The 19212-nt window shown below is 52.9% G+C and overlaps 2 protein-coding genes across 3 annotated transcripts in view; both read right to left on the bottom strand.

Annotated features, from left to right (window-relative positions):
- TBCD (tubulin folding cofactor D) overlaps positions 1-4175 on the bottom strand; it is a 177329-nt gene extending 173154 nt beyond the window's left edge. For both annotated transcript variants that reach the window (XM_082861645.1, XM_082861644.1), the window contains exons 1-2: positions 3843-4175; positions 2509-2559 (exon numbers count right to left, since the gene is read on the bottom strand). In XM_082861645.1, the coding sequence (XP_082717771.1) occupies positions 2509-2559; positions 3843-4050 (259 nt within the window). In that variant the 5' untranslated portion in view covers positions 4051-4175. The remainder of the gene's footprint in view (positions 1-2508; positions 2560-3842) is intronic.
- A 950-nt stretch (positions 4176-5125) lies between these two features.
- On the bottom strand, positions 5126-16250 carry FN3K (fructosamine 3 kinase). Its single transcript, XM_082861525.1, has 6 exons — positions 15987-16250; positions 13350-13501; positions 12416-12507; positions 11972-12054; positions 6439-6561; positions 5126-5557 (listed from the first exon to the last, which is right to left on the bottom strand). The coding sequence occupies exons 1-6, from the start codon at positions 16125-16127 to the stop codon at positions 5219-5221; spliced, it is 930 nt and encodes a 309-aa protein (XP_082717651.1). The 5' UTR covers positions 16128-16250; the 3' UTR covers positions 5126-5218.
- Positions 16251-19212: the final 2962 nt, after the last annotated feature.

The raw sequence follows: 19212 nt of genomic DNA, 5'->3' as shown, positions 1-19212 counted from the left end.
ACAGGTTCGTGCCCCGGTCCGGGAAGATCCCATGTGCCACGGAGCAGCTGGGCCCATGACCCATGGCCACCGGGCCTGCGCACCCTGTGCTCCGCAACGGAAGAGTCCGCAACAGTGAGAGGCCCACGTACCACAAAAAAAAAAAAATAGATAACTAACAAGAACCTGCTCTATAAAAAAATAAATAATTCAAAAAAAAAAAACCCAAAAAAAAGAAAAAGAAAATGCTCCAACTTACAAAACAGAAGCAGAGGAGCCCTTGTCTGCATCCATTTGGTCTGAAACACGGACAGAACCAGCAAGATGAAAAGATCAAATTACAAAGAAAAGCTGACCCCAGGGGAAAGAGGAGAACCTCTGGAACAACAGAGAACAGCCAGAACTCAGCTCAGAGAGACTCGGAAAGACAGCACAGCACTCACGGAAGAACAGAGACCAGGAAAGCAGGTGATTCCAGTGCTTCCCTCAGCAACCCCCCACCTCCAAACCCCAGTAAATCAACGAAGAGAAACAAATCCACAAGGAAAGAGAGAACAGAAGAAACAGTAGCTAAGAGACTTCAGCAGTGACTTCCAAGTTGTAACTGAGCTGCACAGGGGAAGTACAGAAGCAGAGCCCAGCGGTGGGTCACAGCCGGGAGGCCAGAGGCCTGAGGTGCCGGGGTCAGCCCAGGGTAGGACAAAGGTGGGGCTGAAAACAGGAGGAGTGGTCCAAGGCTCCAGGCCACAGCACCGTGCCCATACAGGCAGAAGACTAAAGGTTTACTTTTTTTTTTCAATAAATTTATTTATTTTATTTTTGGCTGTGTTGGGCCTTCCTTGCCACGCATGGGCTTTCTCTAGTTGCAACGAGCGGGGGCTACTCTTCGTTGCGATACGTGGGCTTCTCATTGCGGTGGCTTCTCTCGTTGCAGAGCACAGGCTCTAGGCACGCGGGCTTCAGTAGTTGTGGCTCGCGGGCTCTAGAGCGCAGGCTCAGTAGTTGTGGCACTCGGCCTTAGCTGCTCCGCAACATGCGGGATCTTCCCAGACCCGGGCTCAAACCCGTGTCCCCTGCACTGGCAGGCGGATTCTTAAGCACTGCGCCACCAGGGAAGCCCTAAAGGTTTACTCTTGCGAGTGGAGAATACCACAGTCACTAGCCATATTTGGGTTTTTTTAACTTAAATAAAATTTAAGATTCAAAGAAAAAAAACAAAAAATAAAATAAAATTCAGTTTCTCAGTCATACGAGCCATATTTCAAGTGCTCCACAGTCACATGTGGCTAGTGGTGACCTTACCAGACGCACAGATCTAGAACATTCCATCACTGCACAGAGCTATCCTGGACAGAGGTGTCCTGAAGAGAGTAGGCTGAAGGGCTTAGAGCTGGAAACCAGGCTTGGTGCCTGACTCAAAAGGTAATTCTGGGCTAGGAGGCCCACAGCAGGACCCTCCTCACAGGGCCACAGGGCCCAGCAGCTGGGTGTGTGCTCCCCAGGGAGGAAAACCGGAACTGTAAGACAACTTTGAAATATACCAAACCAAGGACAAGCACTCTTATAAAGTAAAAACAACTGTCGAAATAAATTCAAGAACATCTTCTACATACAAAACAAAGATCCAAAAGCAGAACTATAAGGGAAAAGCTTAGGGACCCAGAGGATCACTCCTGGAAATTCACAGGCACACCAGAAGAAGGCAGAACAGAGAAACGATCAAAAACACACCAGAAGTAAAGTTCTCTGTACCAAAGGATGCAAGTCTTTAGCCTAAAATTGTCCAGCTAATGCCCAGCATAAGAAAAAAGGCCGAGCGCGAGTCATACCCTCCTAAAATATGAGGTTCTAGAAAAGCCTCCCGAAAAAGAAACTCAGATTTGGACATGGCATAACTGGATGAGGGAAGACGATGGACCCATGCCTTCCATCCCCACCCAGCCAAGCTGCCAACCACGCATGAAATGTATTTATTCTGCCTGAGATAGCTGAGAGTTCAGAAAACTTACCTTCTACAAAACCTGTTAAAAAAGAAAAACCAGCACGCACAGCACCAGCCCACTTTTTAAAAGGCACCTGTGTGCACACTGAGGCTAACCCTTGGTGTCTCCCTGGTGATGTGTCTAAGATCTCCACAGCCCTGGGGGCAAGCAGCGCTGATGACCCCATATCACGGGCGGAAAACTCAGGCACAGAGCAGCTAAGTGGCAGAGCTGGGATGTAAATCTAGGTGGTCTAGCCCCGGGGTTTGTGACCCCAACCCCCATACCATGCTGCCCTTCAACTGAAATTACTATCACTACCTTCCTCCTTCTCAAGTTCACTGCCAGGAGCAGGTGTTACTACTGTAGGCCCCATTAACCAGTAAGGCCCGGGCACTTTATCCTGATACCCTCTGCCTGTGCGCAAGTGCACGCACACACACACACACACACACACACACACACACACACACTCCATGCACCAAGGTCTCTGCAATCATCTGTAACTGAACGATCAAAAATCAAAATCCTCAGCCTCTATTCTTACCTAGGTGTGGGTCCAACAGGTGAGGCTGCTCCTGATACTTGTCCATTATTACTAAAAAGAAAAACAATGTGAGAATTAACATGCACATGAGCCTGGGAAACACTCGAGTTTTCCCACGCTGACTTGCAGGGCAGCTCCCAAGAGCACAGGCCAGCTGGAGTGAGCCCCCACCCACCCACTTCCTCAGGGCCACTGTGCCCTGGCCTCTGCCCTCTGCTTGCTCAGCACACCTTCCTCTCAGGTCCTCGCTTCTTCCTTCCTTCACGGCCTGCTGACAGCCAAGCTGAGTTCTCCCCTTCATTAGACACACACCTTCCACACCCTTCACTCTCCTCTGCCACACACACCAAGCCACATGCCCTCCCAGGCCTCACACCACGGCCTCCTTAATCCCATGCAGCCTGGTTTCCACTCCTACCAGCAGCTAGAACTGCTCCTATCAGATCCCACGACCACTTGGGTTACGGCAGTTCTTATGCACCACACACCTCCACACCTGACCACCCCCTAGGAATGGGAAAGTGGGCTTTCACTGGTCCCTGGATATACACCTCACCCTCAGGACAGTTCTACGCCAGAGGTATTTTCAGTGCTAACCGCAGCCGACAGCCAGAGAAACAGCACAATCAAGCAACTAGCCCAAGTGGCAGAGGGGTATTCAAGCCCAGGGTTGAGTTGCCGAAGTGTGTGCTCTTTCCACTCAGCCAGCCACACTGCCACCTCCTGAAGTTCAGAGTTGTCATTACAAACCCATGAAGACAAAATTATATAGAAATTTCTTTACCTAAAAGGGTCCTCGAGGACGGTTTTACTGAATCACAAAACCCTACATAGTTATCTAACCACGGGATCCTAAGGAGTCATTTGGAAGTTGCCCGTTATAGACAAATACAAGGGTCCGTCTAAACTTGGAGAACCTAGACTAATGACTAAGCATCCTACGGTGCGCCTATCCGACATCCTGCGCTGTCCTGCACAGTCTTGGCAGAGCCATGGGCGCTGCCTACAGCTAAGGCTCTGGGTGGGGGCCCCACAACCGCACAGCCAGCCCGGCCCCCGCCCGCTCCAACCTGTTCTCGCCTCTCCTGCTTCCACTGCCCTGTCCACACAGCTGTCTCGGAGGAAATGCTCTTTGCTGTGGTCCCAGGGCAGGCTGGAGACAGAACTTGGAGACGAGCCGCCCAAGGGAGGTCCACCCGCCTCCTCCTGACGGAGGTCGGCCAGGAGGCCCACTGCCCTCTCCACTTCTCACGCGCGCGCCCGTGTCTGGAACCGCAAGAAAGGAGACCTGCACAGCCTGCGCTGCCCCCTTCCCTCCTCCGGCCCGCACACACCCCGGAACCGCTCCAGGGCGCCCTCCCGGGCCGCGCGGTCTCCAAGCACCGCCGGTAGGCGGCCGAGCAGCTCCTTCGTCTCCGCGCTCTCGCCGAACGACTCGAGAGAGGCGCAGCAGGCCAGCGCCGCGTCCTCCGCCGCATCCTCCGCCCGGTCCTCCACCGGATCCTCCACGGCGCCCACGGCCGGCTCCTCGCTCAAGGCCATCCTCGGCGGCCGGACGGTGCCCGCAGACTCGCAGCCGGCTCCACACGCGCGCAGGGCGCGGGTCGTGGGACACGAGGCACCGAACGCTCAAGACTGCTGAGACAGAGAAGACGGCAATAACGCCGGCCCCGCCCCACGACCTCCGACCTTGCGCGCCGGCCCCGCTACAGAGCGCGCCGGCCGCCAAAATACTGCGCGCGGAGGCGGTGCCGACCCCGAGTGAGGCGGGGCCAGAGAGCTGGGTGGGGTGACAAGATCCCACAAGCCGGCTGCGCAGCCTTCCCCGAGCACGCGCGCTGAGTTCAGGTCCCGGGGGTCTTTCTGCAAAGCCGTCTGCAGGCGCGCGGGGCTGCAGTGGGAGCGGTTCCAGCCCGCTAGACAGGCACTTTCCAGACAACGGATGAGTGGGCACTCGTAAAGCCCCTAAACAATTGGTGATTCGGGAGGAGTGATAACGGCGCGGCTCAGGTCTTCCGAGACGCACACACGGGTGGCCGAGGTGCCCGGCAGCCCCGCCCCTACACGGTGGCAGCCCGACACGCCGACCCCCTGGATACCCCGACACCCTGAGCACTCCAGGCACCCGCCAGGGCACACCCCCTACCCAAGGCTACCGCCCCCACACACACACACACCCTTCTATTCGAGCAAAAAACACCAGCTGCAAAACGGAGCGCGGGAGAGAAGCTGGGCAGTGGCTAAAGCACATGGAGGGGGAGGTCTTTCTTCCACCTGTCCACCTCAGTAAGGTGGACTTGGAGCCCTGCTCAGCCCCAGAGATACTGCTCAAGAGGTGCACCCATCCCATGGTCCCCAACTCTGCCTAAGCCAGAAACAGGAGACCTGAATCCACAGGGGGCCATGACACCAAATTCCACGTAAGCAAACCCCAGATCTGTGTGAATTTCTGTACAACTGTCATGAAAGTATCCAAACTCCAAGTTCCCCCCAGACTGGAATAGGTAATGAGCCTGTCGGAGACCTTTCAGGTGGTCTGGGCCCCCATAAATTAACCCAGCTGCATGGAGGACGGAGACGCAGGTGAAACTAAGACACACACAGTTCCATCCCTGAAACCACCGTGGGCTTTATTCATCTCTGAAGCCACCTCTGGTACTGCCGCCCTGGTCCTTTGGCAAGCGGCTGGGCAGGCGACACAGGCGGGCTGCTACTTGAGAAGCTTCCTCATGGTGCCCAGGGATGGGCTCCTGTACTGCTTCCCGAAGTGGTTCCAGTGGTTCAGGTAGTTAAAGAGCTGATAGAGCAGCAGCCGCCTGTCAAAACCTGGAGCCTTGGGGACCTTCCGGTGGTAGGCGGTGAAGAAGGGCCTGGGAAACCCCCCAAACATCAAGGCAATCGCCAGTTCAAACTCAGAATGACCGTAGAAGGAGGCCGGGTCGTAAATAATGGGGCCGGTGTCGTCCTCGGCCACATTTCCTGACCAGAGATCCCCATGAAGAAGGGCGGGGACAATCTCTAGGCCACAAAACAAATCTGGGATCTTCACCTAAGAAAATAATTATTGTACACAGAGTTATCACAGGCCTGGGAGCCACAGTCTCCTCATCCAGTACTTGGAAATAAGGCAAAGACGACCTTGTGTTTGCTCAGGGTCCAGCCACCACTTTGTACCAAGCCCAGGGATAAGGATCCTCTGACTCCAGGGAAATGTAATTTTGTCTTAGTATTTACTACTAATTTAGGTCTAGAAGCGCTACAGTTTAATGATTTCCATACAGTAGAGAACCTCAGAGGTTATGATTTTATTGTCATGTAGAATATGAACTGTACAACCTGAGTGGAGTCTTTTTGTATGTAACTTAGCAAACTTTCTGCGCTATTCTTTTATTTCACAGCACATATATATCTGCACCTCTTTTGTAGCCTGATTACTTCAGCAAAGAGTTAAATAAGATTTCTTTGATGCATGCTGATAGACTGATATGCGAGTTCTGTTTTTAACATTTTGAGAGTTACGTTTTAAAACCAATCACTGGTTTCAAAGTGCTACCCACACCTGCTCTAAGAGGTAAGACGTTGCCTTGGTGAAAAAAACAGCATAAGAATGGACAAGAAAGTAATAGTAAATGCCACCATTTACAAGCCAAACACCTACATTTCACATGAGCAAAGTTTGAGGTTAAGTACCTGGTGACCAAGCACACGTGAGAGGTGCACTCAGGGACCAAGTATGCCCTCAGGTCCCATCCCCTTCTCAGCTTCCCCATCAAGCCAATAGTCAGGACACTTCTGGGTCCACGACTTGACCAGCTCTGCTCCAGGCTCAGCAGTCCCCACTCTGGCTCTGTTCTAGCAGGGGGTCCCACACAAATGTGGTAGGCTCATAAGAGAACAGCCCCTCTCCCAGAGGATAACTGCTGTGCCCACCTGTAGCTGTGACCAGAGTTCTCGTGCCTCTCGGTCAGCATAGTCCTTCTCAATGAGGTCCAGCTGTGCTTGGAGCCGGTGCCGGGTGAAGAAGGTTGGCCAGTCATCCTGCCACTCGTTCACCTGAGCAACAAGGGAAAGGAGGGGCTGGTGCTGCAGCTGGTGGTCACAGGACAGAGTTATGCATGGCATCTGCCTAAACCCTAAAGCAACCACTAAAAGAGCACAGCAAATGTTATCGCTGTCCAACAAGGGAGATAAGATGGAATCATTAAAAATACTTACTTAGGGACTTCTCTGGTGGCGCAGTGGTTAGGAATCTGCCTGCCGAATGTAGGGGACACGGGTTCGGGCCCTGGTCCGAGAGGATTCTGCATGCCGCGGTACAACTGGGCCCATGCGCCACAGCTGCTGAGCCTGCGCTCTAGAGCCCGCGAGTCACAACTACTGAAGCCCACACACCTGGAGCCCGTGCTTCCCAACAGGAGAAGCCGTCGCAGTGGGAGGCCTGTGCGCCGCAACGAAGAGAGGCCCTGCTCGCCACAGCTGGAGAAGGCCTGTGCGCACAGCAACGAGGACCCAATGCAGCCAAAAATAAATAAGTAAATTATTTTAAAATACTTAGTTAGGGCTTCCCTGGTGGCGCAGTGGTTGAGAGTCTGCCTGCCGATGCAGGGGGCACGGGTTCGTGCCCCGGTCCGGGAAGATCCCACACGCCGCGGAGCGGCTGGGCCCGTGAGCCATGGCCGCTGAGCCTGCGCATCCAGAACCTGTGCTCCGCAATGGGAGAGGCCCGCATACCGCAAAAATAATAATAATAACACTTAGTTAATTCGAAAGAGAGATAAAGAATAAAAGGGGAGCAAAGAACAGAGAAGACAAATAAAAAAGAAATGACAACAGTTCCAAATCTAACCATATCAATAAGTACATAAAAAGTTAATTCGAAAGAGAGCATAAAGAATAAAAGGTGGGGGCTTCCCTGGTGGCGCAGTGGTTGAGAGTCCGCCTGCCGATGCGGGGGACAAGGGTTCGTGCCCCGGTCCGGGAAGATCCCACATGCCGCGGAGCAGCTAGGCCCGTGAGCCACGGCCGCTGAGCCTGCGCGTCCGGAGCCTGTGCTCCGCAACAGGAGAGTCCACAACAGTGAGAGGCCGCGTACCGCAAAAAAAAAAAAAAAAAAAAAAAGAATAAAAGGTGCGACTTCCCTGGTGGTGCAGTGGTTAAGAATCCGCCTGCCAATGCAGGGCACACGGGTTCGAGCCCTGGTCCAGGAAGATACCACATGCCGCGGAGCAACTAAGCCCATGCGCCACAACTACTGAGTCTGCGCTCTAGAGTCTGCAAGCCACAACTACTGAGCCCACGTGCCACAACTACTGAAGCCCATGCGCCTAGAGCCCAAGCTCTGCAAAAAGAGAAGCCACCGCAATGAGAAGCCCACGCACCGTAACGAAGAGTAGCCCCCGCTCGCGGCAACTAGAGAAAGCCCACGCGCAGCAATGAAGACCCAACAACGAAGACTCAATGCACCAAAAAATAAATTTATAAAAACAACAACAATAAAGAAAAAAGAATAAAAGAGGAGCAGAGAACAGATAAGACAAATAAAAAAGAAATGACAACAGTTCCAAACCTAACCATATCAATAAGTACATTAAATGTGTCTAAACACCCCAGTTAAATGACAAGAGATCAACAGGTTAGAAAAATAAAGCGATTATTGTTAATCCAATTATATTTCTTAACCAAATTATAAGCTGTGTACAAGAAATGCACTTTATATATAAAAACAGAAACAGATTAAAAGGATAGAAAAAATAAATCATGCTAACACTAGTCAAAAGAAAGCTGGAGGGCGTCCCTGATGGCACAGTGGTTAAGAATCACCTGCCAATGCAGGGGACACGGGTTCAAGCCGTGGTCCGGGAAGATCCCATATGCCATGGAGCAACTGGGCCTGCATGCCACAACTACTGAGCCTGTGCTCTAGAGCCCGTGAGCCGCAACTACTTAAGGCCACGCGCCTAGAGCCCTGCTCCGCAATAAGAGAAGCCACCGCAATGAGAAGCCCGCGAACGGCAACAAAGAATAGCCCCCACCCACCGCAACTAGAGAAAGCCCGCGCACAGCAATGAAGAGCCAACACAGCCAAAAATAAAAAGTAATTAAATAAATAAAATTTAAAAAAAGAAAGCTGGAATAGCTATATTAATATGGAAGTAAATTTCAGAGCAAAGAATATCACCAAGTATAAAGAAAGTCATCTCACTATGGAAAGGAAGTCAACTGATGAGGAAGATATAATAATCCTAAATAATTATGTCCCTAATATATGGCAAATAAGCACATGAATAGATGCTCCACATCCTTAGTCATCAGGGAAAACAGAACCTCACTGAGATACCTCACAATCACTAGGATGGCTACAATTTTAGAAAAAGGAAAATACCAAGTATGTGAGGATGCCGAGGACCTGGCATGCTCCTACACTGATGGTGTGAATGTAAAATGGTATAACCACTTCGGAAAATATTTTGGTAGTTTCTTAAAAAGTTAAATATAAGCCTACATTTGACCTAGTCATTGGCTCCTAGGTATTTACCCAAAATAAATGGAAGCATTTGTCCACACAAACTCTTGCACATGAAGGTTCATAGCGGCTTTATTTGTGAAAGCAAAACCCGGAAACAACTCAGATGTCCATCAATGGATAAACACACTGTGGTTTATCATACCATGGAATGGACTTTTGACACAGGCAACAACAGGGATGAATATCAAAATGTTTGTGCTAAGTGAAAGAAGCCAGACGAAAAGGAGTACACACCATATGATTCCATTTATATTAAATTACACAAAATGCAAACCTATCTATGGTGATAGAAAACAGATCAGCAGTTGCCAGGGGCAGGGAAGGGCAGGAGGAAAACATTACAAAAGGGCAGGAGGACACTTTCTTGGTGACGGATATACTCATCGACCTGACTGCGGTGAGCGGTTCGCAGGCACATGCATATGTCAAAACTTACCAAACTGTACATTTTAAATAGGTGCAGTTTATTTGATGTCAGTTATACTTTAATAGAGTTGTTTAGAAAAAAAGATGAAAAGCTTATTTTATACAAAGGGTTACTTTGTGAAATTCCTTAAGGGAGGAACCTTCCGGAGAGCATGCGTCCCTGGTCAGCATCCTCAGCGTGGAGACTCCCTGTGCAGAGGGTTGTGGTGGCTGAGGCCCTGTGTTCACCCCCTTGGTGCTAGGTGCACCTCAAGAGAAGGCGGGAGACCCCCTCCCCAAACAGCCTGAGGCGTATGGGATGGCATGCCCTCGTGCTCCATCTGCCTGCCCAGGCCCCTAGTGTCCCAGCCTCGGTCTACCTCCTAGATGACCAGGTCATGAAGACACAGCTGGAGACCAGCACTGGCTAGCCCTCCACCTGAACCAATGGGCCATGATGCCCTCACCCACGAAAATATATGACCTTCCCCTGAGCTACCAAAGGCGGGGCCGCCTGGGTGCATAGCTGGTGGGAGGACCCAGCTTTCACCTGGACCAGGTGGGTCAGGATGTGTGGCGGTCAGGGCCTATGCTCTGAAGCCAGCCAGGGCCAAACCCTGGCCCCTCCGCTTACCAGCTGCATGACTCAGGTACCACCTGGCTTCTCTGCACATCATTTTCCTCATCCATAAAACGGGTCAATGGCAACCCGCCTCCTGGTGTTGCGATGGCAACTGGGGAGTTGAGTCGGACACAGCAGCAAATTAACTGTGTCAGTCCTCTGACCGAGCCAATGGCCCCAACAGGGCTCAGCTCACTAGGTGCCACCATTCAGGGTTGCCCCATGAATGACTGCAGCCCCTAAGGGCCCACTCAGTCCTCCCAAGGAGCAGGGAGCCTCTTGAAACCTCAGGCTGGTCCATCCATGCTATGTCCATCGGACACTACATCCAGTACCATCTTGTCACAGCACAAGGAGGTGGACCAGGTGTCCTCCCAGGTTTCCTGCCCCTTCCTGGCTGCGCTGCAGCTAAACTAGGTTGGTTCACTGATCCTGGACTCTGAAGGGGCACTCGGGGGCTGCCTGTGTCCCTAACAGGCCAGCCCCATCCTCACCTCCTTCACACATCAGGGTTCTGTGTACAAGTTCATGCCTCAGTTCTTGAAAAGCCACTGTGTGAGGTCAACCAAATCTCTGTAGACTCATAGCTCTTCAACTCAACATCTGAAGCAGGACAACAAGCCATATTTGGCCATACCGGGCTGGGACCACACTATTGTGCTGGTCACTAGCTCCAGACAGGTGTGTAACCCCCAGGGGAGCTGGCTTCAGCAGAGATTCACAGGGTCTTAACAAGCCTGGTAAACCACCAGGTACAGTTCTAGGGACCCCAGATGTGAGGGCTACCCCTTGAATAAGATCCCTAAATCTGCCTCCAGCTTCATAAGGATCTTGCCTCTAGTGACCTCCACCTGGAAGAACAGCCCTCTGCCCACACCAGGCAGACATAAAAGTATATCTATTGTACAATATGATTCCATTTATACGAAATGTCCAGAATAGGCAAACCCTGAAGACAGAAAGAGATTCATGGTTGCCGGTGACTGAGGGCGGGGGAATGGGGAGTGGCTACTAATGGGTATGTGGTTTCTCTTTGGGGTGATGAAAATGTTTTGGAGTCAGATAGTGGTGGTGGCTGCATAACACTGTGAATATACTAAAAACCACTGAACTGTACACTTTAAAAGTGACATTTATGTCACTGAATTACCTCTCAATAATACTAATAATTTTTTTTTCAATAGTACTAATAATTTTTAAAGGCCCCAGGAGACGGGCGGAGTGACCAGGACTTAGTCCTTGACCTCTAATGCTTCCTTACCCCCACCCACTTCCGTCCTCCACACTTAGCACATGCCCTCCTGTGATACGGCCTTTGCACCTGCTGTTTCCTCTGCTCAGAATGCTCTTCTACCTGCCCCACAGCTCCCCACCTCCTCTGAGCTCTGCTCAGTGAACCTCGACATCTACTCTCCCCCGCCCATTTATCACAACTCACACTCTGCTTTCAGAAATCAGGTAGTCAGGGGCTTCCCTGGTGGCACAGTGGTTAAGAATCCACCTGCCAATGCAGGGGACACGGGTTCAAGCCCTGGTCTGAGAAGATCCCACGTGCCGCGGAGCAACTAAGCCCATGCGCCACAGCTACTGAGCCTGCGCGTCTGGAGCCTGCGCGTCTGGAGCCTGTGCTCCGCAACAAGAGAGGTCGCGATAGTGAGAGGCCCACGCACCGCGATGAAGAGCGGCCCCCGCTCGCCGCAACTAGAGAAAGCCCTCGCACAGAAACGAAGACCCAACACAGCCAAAAATAAATAAATAAATAAATTTATAAAAATAAAAAAAAAAGAAGAAATCAGATAGTCAGACTTGCTGGTGCCCAGTGGACTGGCACTCTGTCACACACAAGGGGTGGGGTGACCAGCATTGGGGCATCAGGAACTAAGCAGAAGCATCCTTGCCCAGGCACTCACCTGTGGGATGAAGCCGCAGCACGTCACCGTGTGGAAGCCGAACTTGCTCACATACTGGGGCCCGGCACCCTCAGCCCTCTGGCCTGTCAACAGAAAGTGCTGCTTGGCTTTCTCTTAAATGTCAGACCTCAGCAGAGCATCAGGATGGGCCTGGGCTGCACTGCTGGAACATGGGTGGCTGAGGTTATACTACACATGGTAGCAATTGGTCCACACAGGGACCAGCAAGGACACGCCTATCTCAAGCACACTGGACAGCAGAGGGGTCATGAGCTGATTCTACCAGCTTATCATCAAAATTCTTATTTAACAATCTCTTTTTTCACACTGTGGTCTACAGGCAGGTGGTGTGCAACCCAACCCATTACTGAAATATCCCCCCTAAGCACCAACCCAGGGTAGATGCACCCAGGTCAAGGGTGCACAACAGCAGTCTGAACATACCCACTCTGTTCTCCTCCTCCCTCAACTTCTCCCTGAGCTTCTGGTTGTAAAGGTGCAAATCTGCCATCTGGTCTCCAAGTTTTGATGCCTGACTGAGGAAAGAAGAAATGCAGCCAATTAAAATGAGAAACAACAACGAGCTCGCATGTTCCATTTTGAGAAATGTTTTAAAAACTACTCTCTGTTCTTTAAAAACTGAAAAAAATGAACTGTAGGCAATGACCTCCAAAAAACAAAATAGTCTAAAATCACCAAGAGGGGTAGGCTTCTGTTGAAGCTCACAGAGGCACTGGGAATTAAGGGACAAATCAAGGAAAAAAGTAATGTTAAGTAGAGTAAAAAAAAAAAAGGCTCCCAATTTTTGTAAAAACAAATGTAAATCACATATAAGAAAAAGACTGGGATGATAATCACACACCAAAATGTAGCAGTGACTGCTCCCTGCTTCTGGCATGACGGGCGCCTTTAGTTTTCTTTACATGAGTTTGCGTCTTCCACCATTTTTTAAACAATGAACATACATAACTTTAATAATTAGAAAAAAAAATTAAGGACTTCAGATAATTACTAGATCAGACTTCACTGCCCAAACTGAGCTGGCACAGGTGCCCTCTGAGCACAAAGCAATGGATGGTTCAAACACGCTTATTTGGCACAACCTTGTGGAACCAAACTAACCTCGGACTCTGACCCTGCATGGAAAGCAAGAGCTCCTGCCTCCATCAGGGATGGCAGGTGTGGCTCTGGGCCCTGCCTCTGCTCCCTGCATGGAGTTGTATGGGCAGCTCAGCAAGAGGCTGCTCCCCCTCTCTCTCATCTTCCTCTCTCTGTCTCTCTGTCTCTCTGTCTCTCTCTCTGTCTCTCTCTCTCTCACACACACACACACACACACACTCTCTCTCTCTCTCTCTCTCTCTCTCTCTCTCTCTCTCACCTGCTCAGGCCCCTCATCTTCAGATGCTCCATCACAAAGGCAGCCCCACCTCCAGGCAGGTCAATCACCTTGATAGGCTGAGGCGCCCGCACCAGGCCAGTGCTCCGAAGAGCCTCCAGGCTCGCCATCTCCCCCTCAAACATCTGCCGGGCCTGCGTCCAGAACATGGCCGTGAACTCCGATGCCAGCAAGGGCTATGCAGCCAGGCTGAGGCTCACAGCCCTGCACAGAAGCCACCATGTGGGATTGCAAGCACCCAGGACCTCCAGTTGCTGAAAACTGGCTGGGGAGCAAGGCATCAGCCCCCAGAGGGTGGGACGCAATGTGGCCCCCTTTGGATAGGAAGGGGCTGCGCTGAGAGCTTAGGGTGGACAGGATGCTGAGGCCTGCACCAAGTGCTTGCTCTGAGAGGTGAGGAAGCACAGGCCATGGGGGGTGGGGTGCTGGGGGTGCTGGGAAACCTTCAGGTGCTAGGAGTGCCATGGGGGTGCTGTGAGGTGCTGGGAGTGCCATGAAGGTACTGTGGGGTGGTGGTAGTGCTATGAGGTGTTGTAGTAGACCATGAGGGTGCTGGGGGTATAGTGGGGTGCTGTGGGGTGCCACAGGGTGCCATGGGGGTGCTGGTGGGGTGCCTTGAAGTGCAGGTTAGTGGAGGGTATGGGGCTGGGCCTGGGTCCCCTTCCAGGTTACCTGCCCCCACGATGCCTTGAGCACTTACAGCAAATGAGAGGCAGCACAGGGCAGCATGGGGGGGCATGCCAAAGTGACTGGGGCACACACTTGGGGCGGGGGAAGGCAGGGGCTGGGGGGTCCAGGGCCAGTCCCCAGAGGCAAGCACCCACCAGGGCCTGGAGGCTGGGAAGGAGCCATGCACCCCACCCAAGAAGAAGACAGCCACTCCCCAGGGCAGCGGAACAGCCTCCACTAGGACCCAGGGGTCTCCCTACTTCTAAAACATTTTGTACAAATACCCCATTTTTAAATTAGGTGAACTCTCACCTTAGGTACACTACATCTGGGTTAAAAATGTGTTTGTTGGGCTTCCCTGGTGGCGCAGTGGTTGAGAGTCCGCCTGCCAATGCAGGGGACACGGGTTTGTGCCCCAGTCCGGGAAGATCCCACATGCCGTGGAGCGGCTGGGCCGGTGAGCCATGGCCGCTGAGCTGGGCCGGTGAGCCATGGCCGCTGAGCCTGCGCGTCCGGAGCCTGTGCTCCGCAACGGGAGAGGCCACAACAGTGAGAGGCCCGCATACCGCCAAAAAAAAAAAAAAAAAAAAAAGTGTTTGTTAATATGGTTTGTGAATACCTCTGGCTTATAGAATTAACCTTCATGAACAAGATCAAAGCATCTATTTCCACACAGGAAAAGAATTCCATCCTTTAATTCAAGGACCTGAGGGGAGAATGTGCAAGGTGTCCTCCTAACTGCCAATCCACACCTAGAATCATGGAGCGGGGTGTCCAGTGACCCCCAGCCATGCTCCCAGGGTGAGACCCCAAACATACAGGGGATGAGGACACTTGGGCTCCAGATTGGTTACATCCTGAGGCCCTCACCTATCACCTGTTCTCGTGTATTGATTGATCACCTCCTGTGTGCCAGCACTGAAGGTTTCAAGGGTGAAAAATGGGATCCCAGCCTGGAAGAGCTTTCAGGAACCAGCTGTGAAGTTTCCAGGGCCAGCGTGAACCCTGAACCCAATACAGCTTCCCAGTGGGTGGGCCTTATCGTTTTGAGGGATTTGGGTACTGAAACCAGATTCTTTAACAGTTCCTGGTGCCAACAGAGCAGGGATGCCGGACCAATGCCGACCCACTGTCCATCCTAAACGTTGGCAGTTCCACAGGGGGACTGGAGGGGTCACTCTGGGATTTCCTCCAGCCCACAGCCAACACCCCCTCCCCACTGCCGCATCTCAAAGGGGCCTGGCCCACAGAGCACCAGGGGCCTCCTTGGAGCTGCCCACCAGGGCCAAGGGAGCGCCATCCTCAGCACTTGAGGTGCACACACTATGGTCAGTTTCTCCACCTGTAAAGTGTTACTATTTTCCATGTACATTTAACAGCAATATTTTAAGCAGGCAATGGAAACCAGGTCCAACACAAGCATGGCCTGTGAGTAGAAAGAACAGAAGCCTGGCGCTCTGTGTCGGGCAAGGGTTCTTCCTGCCTCTTTCCTTCTGCCGGGGAGGACCCAGGGGCTGTGGGGAACGGAGTCCAGAGCTGAGCCCCTGGTGAGTGGCAGAAGCAGCCCAGGACCCCAAGCTTCACCGCCCCCCGTGCTTGAATGGTTGAGAAATTAAAACGGACACCAAAAACTCCTGTGCATCCAGGCAAAAGGAAGTAAATTAATCCCGGAGCAGACAAAACCTCGGAATCCCACAGAAAACGCTTGAGCCTCTGCAAGGCCTTAAGCTGACCCCGGGGCTGTGACTGCCAGGCCTGGCCCAGGACCAGACCGCGGCGCTCCCTCTCCCTGAGCCCCTGAGCGCCTGAGCCCCCTCACCACCTTCCTCTCCTCCCCCCATTCCTTCCAGCCCTCCCCCACCCTCAACCCCTTCCCCCCTCCAGCTCCAGGGGCAGGCTCAGGCCGCAGGGAAGGGTGGGGTGGGATGGGATGGGGTGGGGGGCACGCACCAGCGTCCTGCGGTTGACCTTGATGAACACGGGACCGGCATCCGTGTCGTAGGCGCGTCCCTCGCTGATGCAGCCGGCCCCGGGGCTCCCGAAGGCGCGCAGGGTCGTGGTGCGCAACTCCGCGCGCAGCAGCTGCTCCATGGGGCCGGCGGCGGGATGGGGGACGGGAGACACGGGGACACGGGGGACCTGGGACCGCGCAGACAGCGGGCCCAGACGCGAGCTCGCCGCTGCCGAGGCAGCTGTCCGCGGGGGAGGCGTCTGTTTGGCCTAAGGGGTCCCAGCGCCCGGGTGTCCGGCCTCCCGGTCTTCCTCCCGCAGGAGAATGAGGGCGGGGGTTCAGTCAGGCCGGGCAAGCGCTCGCCGCCCCCATCCCATAGGCCAAGCCGGGCGGACCCAGCGCTATGGGAGGAGGGCGGAGCTCTCTGATAGGGGGACAGACGTGGGGGCGGTGCCCTCCCGTGTGTCCACAGTCAGTGAGCCTGGACCCGGCTGGGACTGGCCCAGGGCCCTGTAGCGCCTGACCTCCCTGCACAGAGGCTTCCTGAACCCTCTCTGAGCCTCGGCCCGGAGCCCTCCCACCAAGCAATACCCAGGACAGTCCAGGGGAGATTGCCGTCCCTGGGATGCAGGTCAGAGGCCTTGCTAGGTCTCACACTGTCCACAGAAGGCTGGCGGTCTTGACCACGTCCTGCCGGGCCCCAGGCACTGCCTGATGACACCGGTTGCTGGCACTGGGCTTGCTCATCAGGGCACCTGGTGCCCATCAGAGATAGAGTCTGCTCTTGGGGTTCTGATACCATGCAGCTGACCACACCCGGAGTGGGACTTCTGATTACAGAGGCTGGCTGTCCCAGGAAGGGAGCTTCCTGGCACAGATGTGCCAGGACTTCTCTGGTGGTCCAGTGGTTAAGACTCTGCTCTCCCAATGCAGGGGGCCCAGGTTCCATACCTGGTCAGGGAACTAGATCCCGCATGCCACAACTAAAGATCCCACATGCCGTAATGAAGATCCCGCATGCTGCAGCTAAGACCTGGTGCAGCCAAATAAATAAATAAATATTAAGAAAAAACACACACATGTATGTGTTTGTACACACACATGTGTTCAAAGGCATGTACACATGCATGGCCGAGAGCAGGTGGGCAGGAGACTGCTTGGCATCTGTAGGAAGGGTCTGACCCCCGCAAGTCTCCCTCCTCCCAGCTCTCCCTCTCAGTCTGGCGAAGCCCAAGCTCCTATTGCATCCCCAAAAGGGATCCGTGACAGTAAAGACAAGCTCTCGCACTTCTGCAGACGTCTTTATTCTCAATGGGCAGTCCTGCTGGATATGGAATTCCAGGCTGTTCTTGCATCACTGAGATGGCTCTGTGGCCTCACCTTCCAGGTCCCGTGCTGTTGAGAAGCTGGAAACCAGTTGGATTCTTATTCTCTGTGTGGAAACTATTCTCTCTCTGGAGGCTTTTGGATCCTCTCTTTGTGGCCGGTATGTGACAATTCCCCAGGGAAGTGCCCAAGATGAGTCTCCTCTGGGCAGGACAGGTGGGCCATTTCAGGATGGAAACTTGGGTCCTCCAACCCCGGGAAGTTGCCTTCAGCTTCTTCAGCTTTTTCCTTATGATTTCCATCCTGTTTTCTCTGTTCTCTCGGAATTCCAAATCTTTGGTCTAAACCCAGTCCCAAAGCTGCCAGGGTCAGGTGCCCGTGAGCTCCACCCTTCTGCCCCTTCCTGCCCTTTCTTGCAGGAGACGCTGGTCTTGACTGAGCCCCATTCTGGGCTGTGGCCACGGTTTGCCCAAGCAGGGTCTGAACATGCTGGGTGGCAGCCAGGCAGGGGCACACCATCTTACTGGTCCCGAACCCAGGCACTTGGGGCTGCTCCCCAGGCCTCTCAGCTCCCATCTGGGCAGCCCTGGGTCCAAGGGCAGAATCCTCAGCATGAAGACACGTGCCTAGGAGAGCACTCTGACTTCGCAAACCAGCCCACCCTCCTCCCAAGCCTGCATTTGAGTTTTGGTTTGTGGTAGGAAGCTTAACTGGGAGATGTGACTCAGACACATCCAAGCAGCCCCTTCCCCACTACGGCCAGTCTCCTGGTTCCCCAAGAACCAGAATGATGGCTACAAAGGTGCAGACGGCACCTCTCAGCCCCAACTGTAGCTAAAACTCAGGTAGCTATTGCAGGAGTTCTCAGGAAATGTATCTGGGGGTGTGAATTGGGGTGGTAGAACCAGCCGAGGTACTGGGGTCACTGTGCAGAGGAGCGACTCTCCTCCTCACTCAGACCCTTATGGTGAATACCAAGTCCAGTGGCACCGAGAAGGGAAGTACAGCCCATGGCCAAATGTGTCCCATTGCTCCGTGTGGGGGGAGTCTCAGGAGGGTGGGGAGGGTGTAATGCTGCTCAGAAAAGGGGCACCAGGAAGGCAGCTGTGGGCACAGCCCCAGGGCCATCACAACAGCTCGTTCTGAAATCAGGCAGCTGGGGCAGGGGTTGGGATCCTAAGGCCTGGCTGCCAGCAGGGCCGGTGGACGTGGTCCAGGTGTCAAGGCTAGCCCACCATCCTGGCCTTCACCATAAGCATACTGCGTTCATGCCCCTCACACGGACTCTGGGAAAGGGAGGGGTATTCTTCCACCTCTTAGGAATTCAGAGTCGGCTGTGATGGGGTGGCTGTTCCATGCCCACCACAGTCCCCCACCACCCTGATCTCTAATCGCTGTTTCTGAACAATTTCCAGGATATCCGCACACTTCTGCCCAAGAGGAAACCCCAGCCGGGAGGCAAGTTCTCACACAAGGAGCTTTTGGAAGCAATTTCACTGGGAGAAGATGAGGAGGACAGAGGAAGCTGCCCCCCACCCCTCACCCTGGGAGACAGGCTCTAGACATGCTGAGCAGTGTTTACTGGCAGGGCTCTCGCCAGGGAGCTAGTTCATCTCCAACAAGCCCATGGGTGTTGTTACCTGGGCCCACTTTATTTTTTATTTTTTAAAATTTATTTTATTGAAGTATAGTTGATTTACAATGTTGTGTTAATTTCTGTATAGCAAGGTGATTCAGTTATACATTTATATATATTTTTTTCATATTCTTTTCCATTATGGTTTATTACAAGATATTGAATATAGTTCCCTGTGCTATACAGTAGGTTCTTGTTTATCTGTTTTATATATAGTTGTTTGTATCTGTAATCCCAAATTTCTAATTTATACTTCCCCTACC

This window comes from Leucopleurus acutus (assembly GCF_964270905.1).
Source record: "Leucopleurus acutus genome assembly, chromosome: 19".
NCBI classification, from domain to species: domain Eukaryota; kingdom Metazoa; phylum Chordata; class Mammalia; order Artiodactyla; family Delphinidae; genus Leucopleurus; species Leucopleurus acutus.
This window is presented reverse-complemented; position numbering and strand designations above follow the sequence as displayed.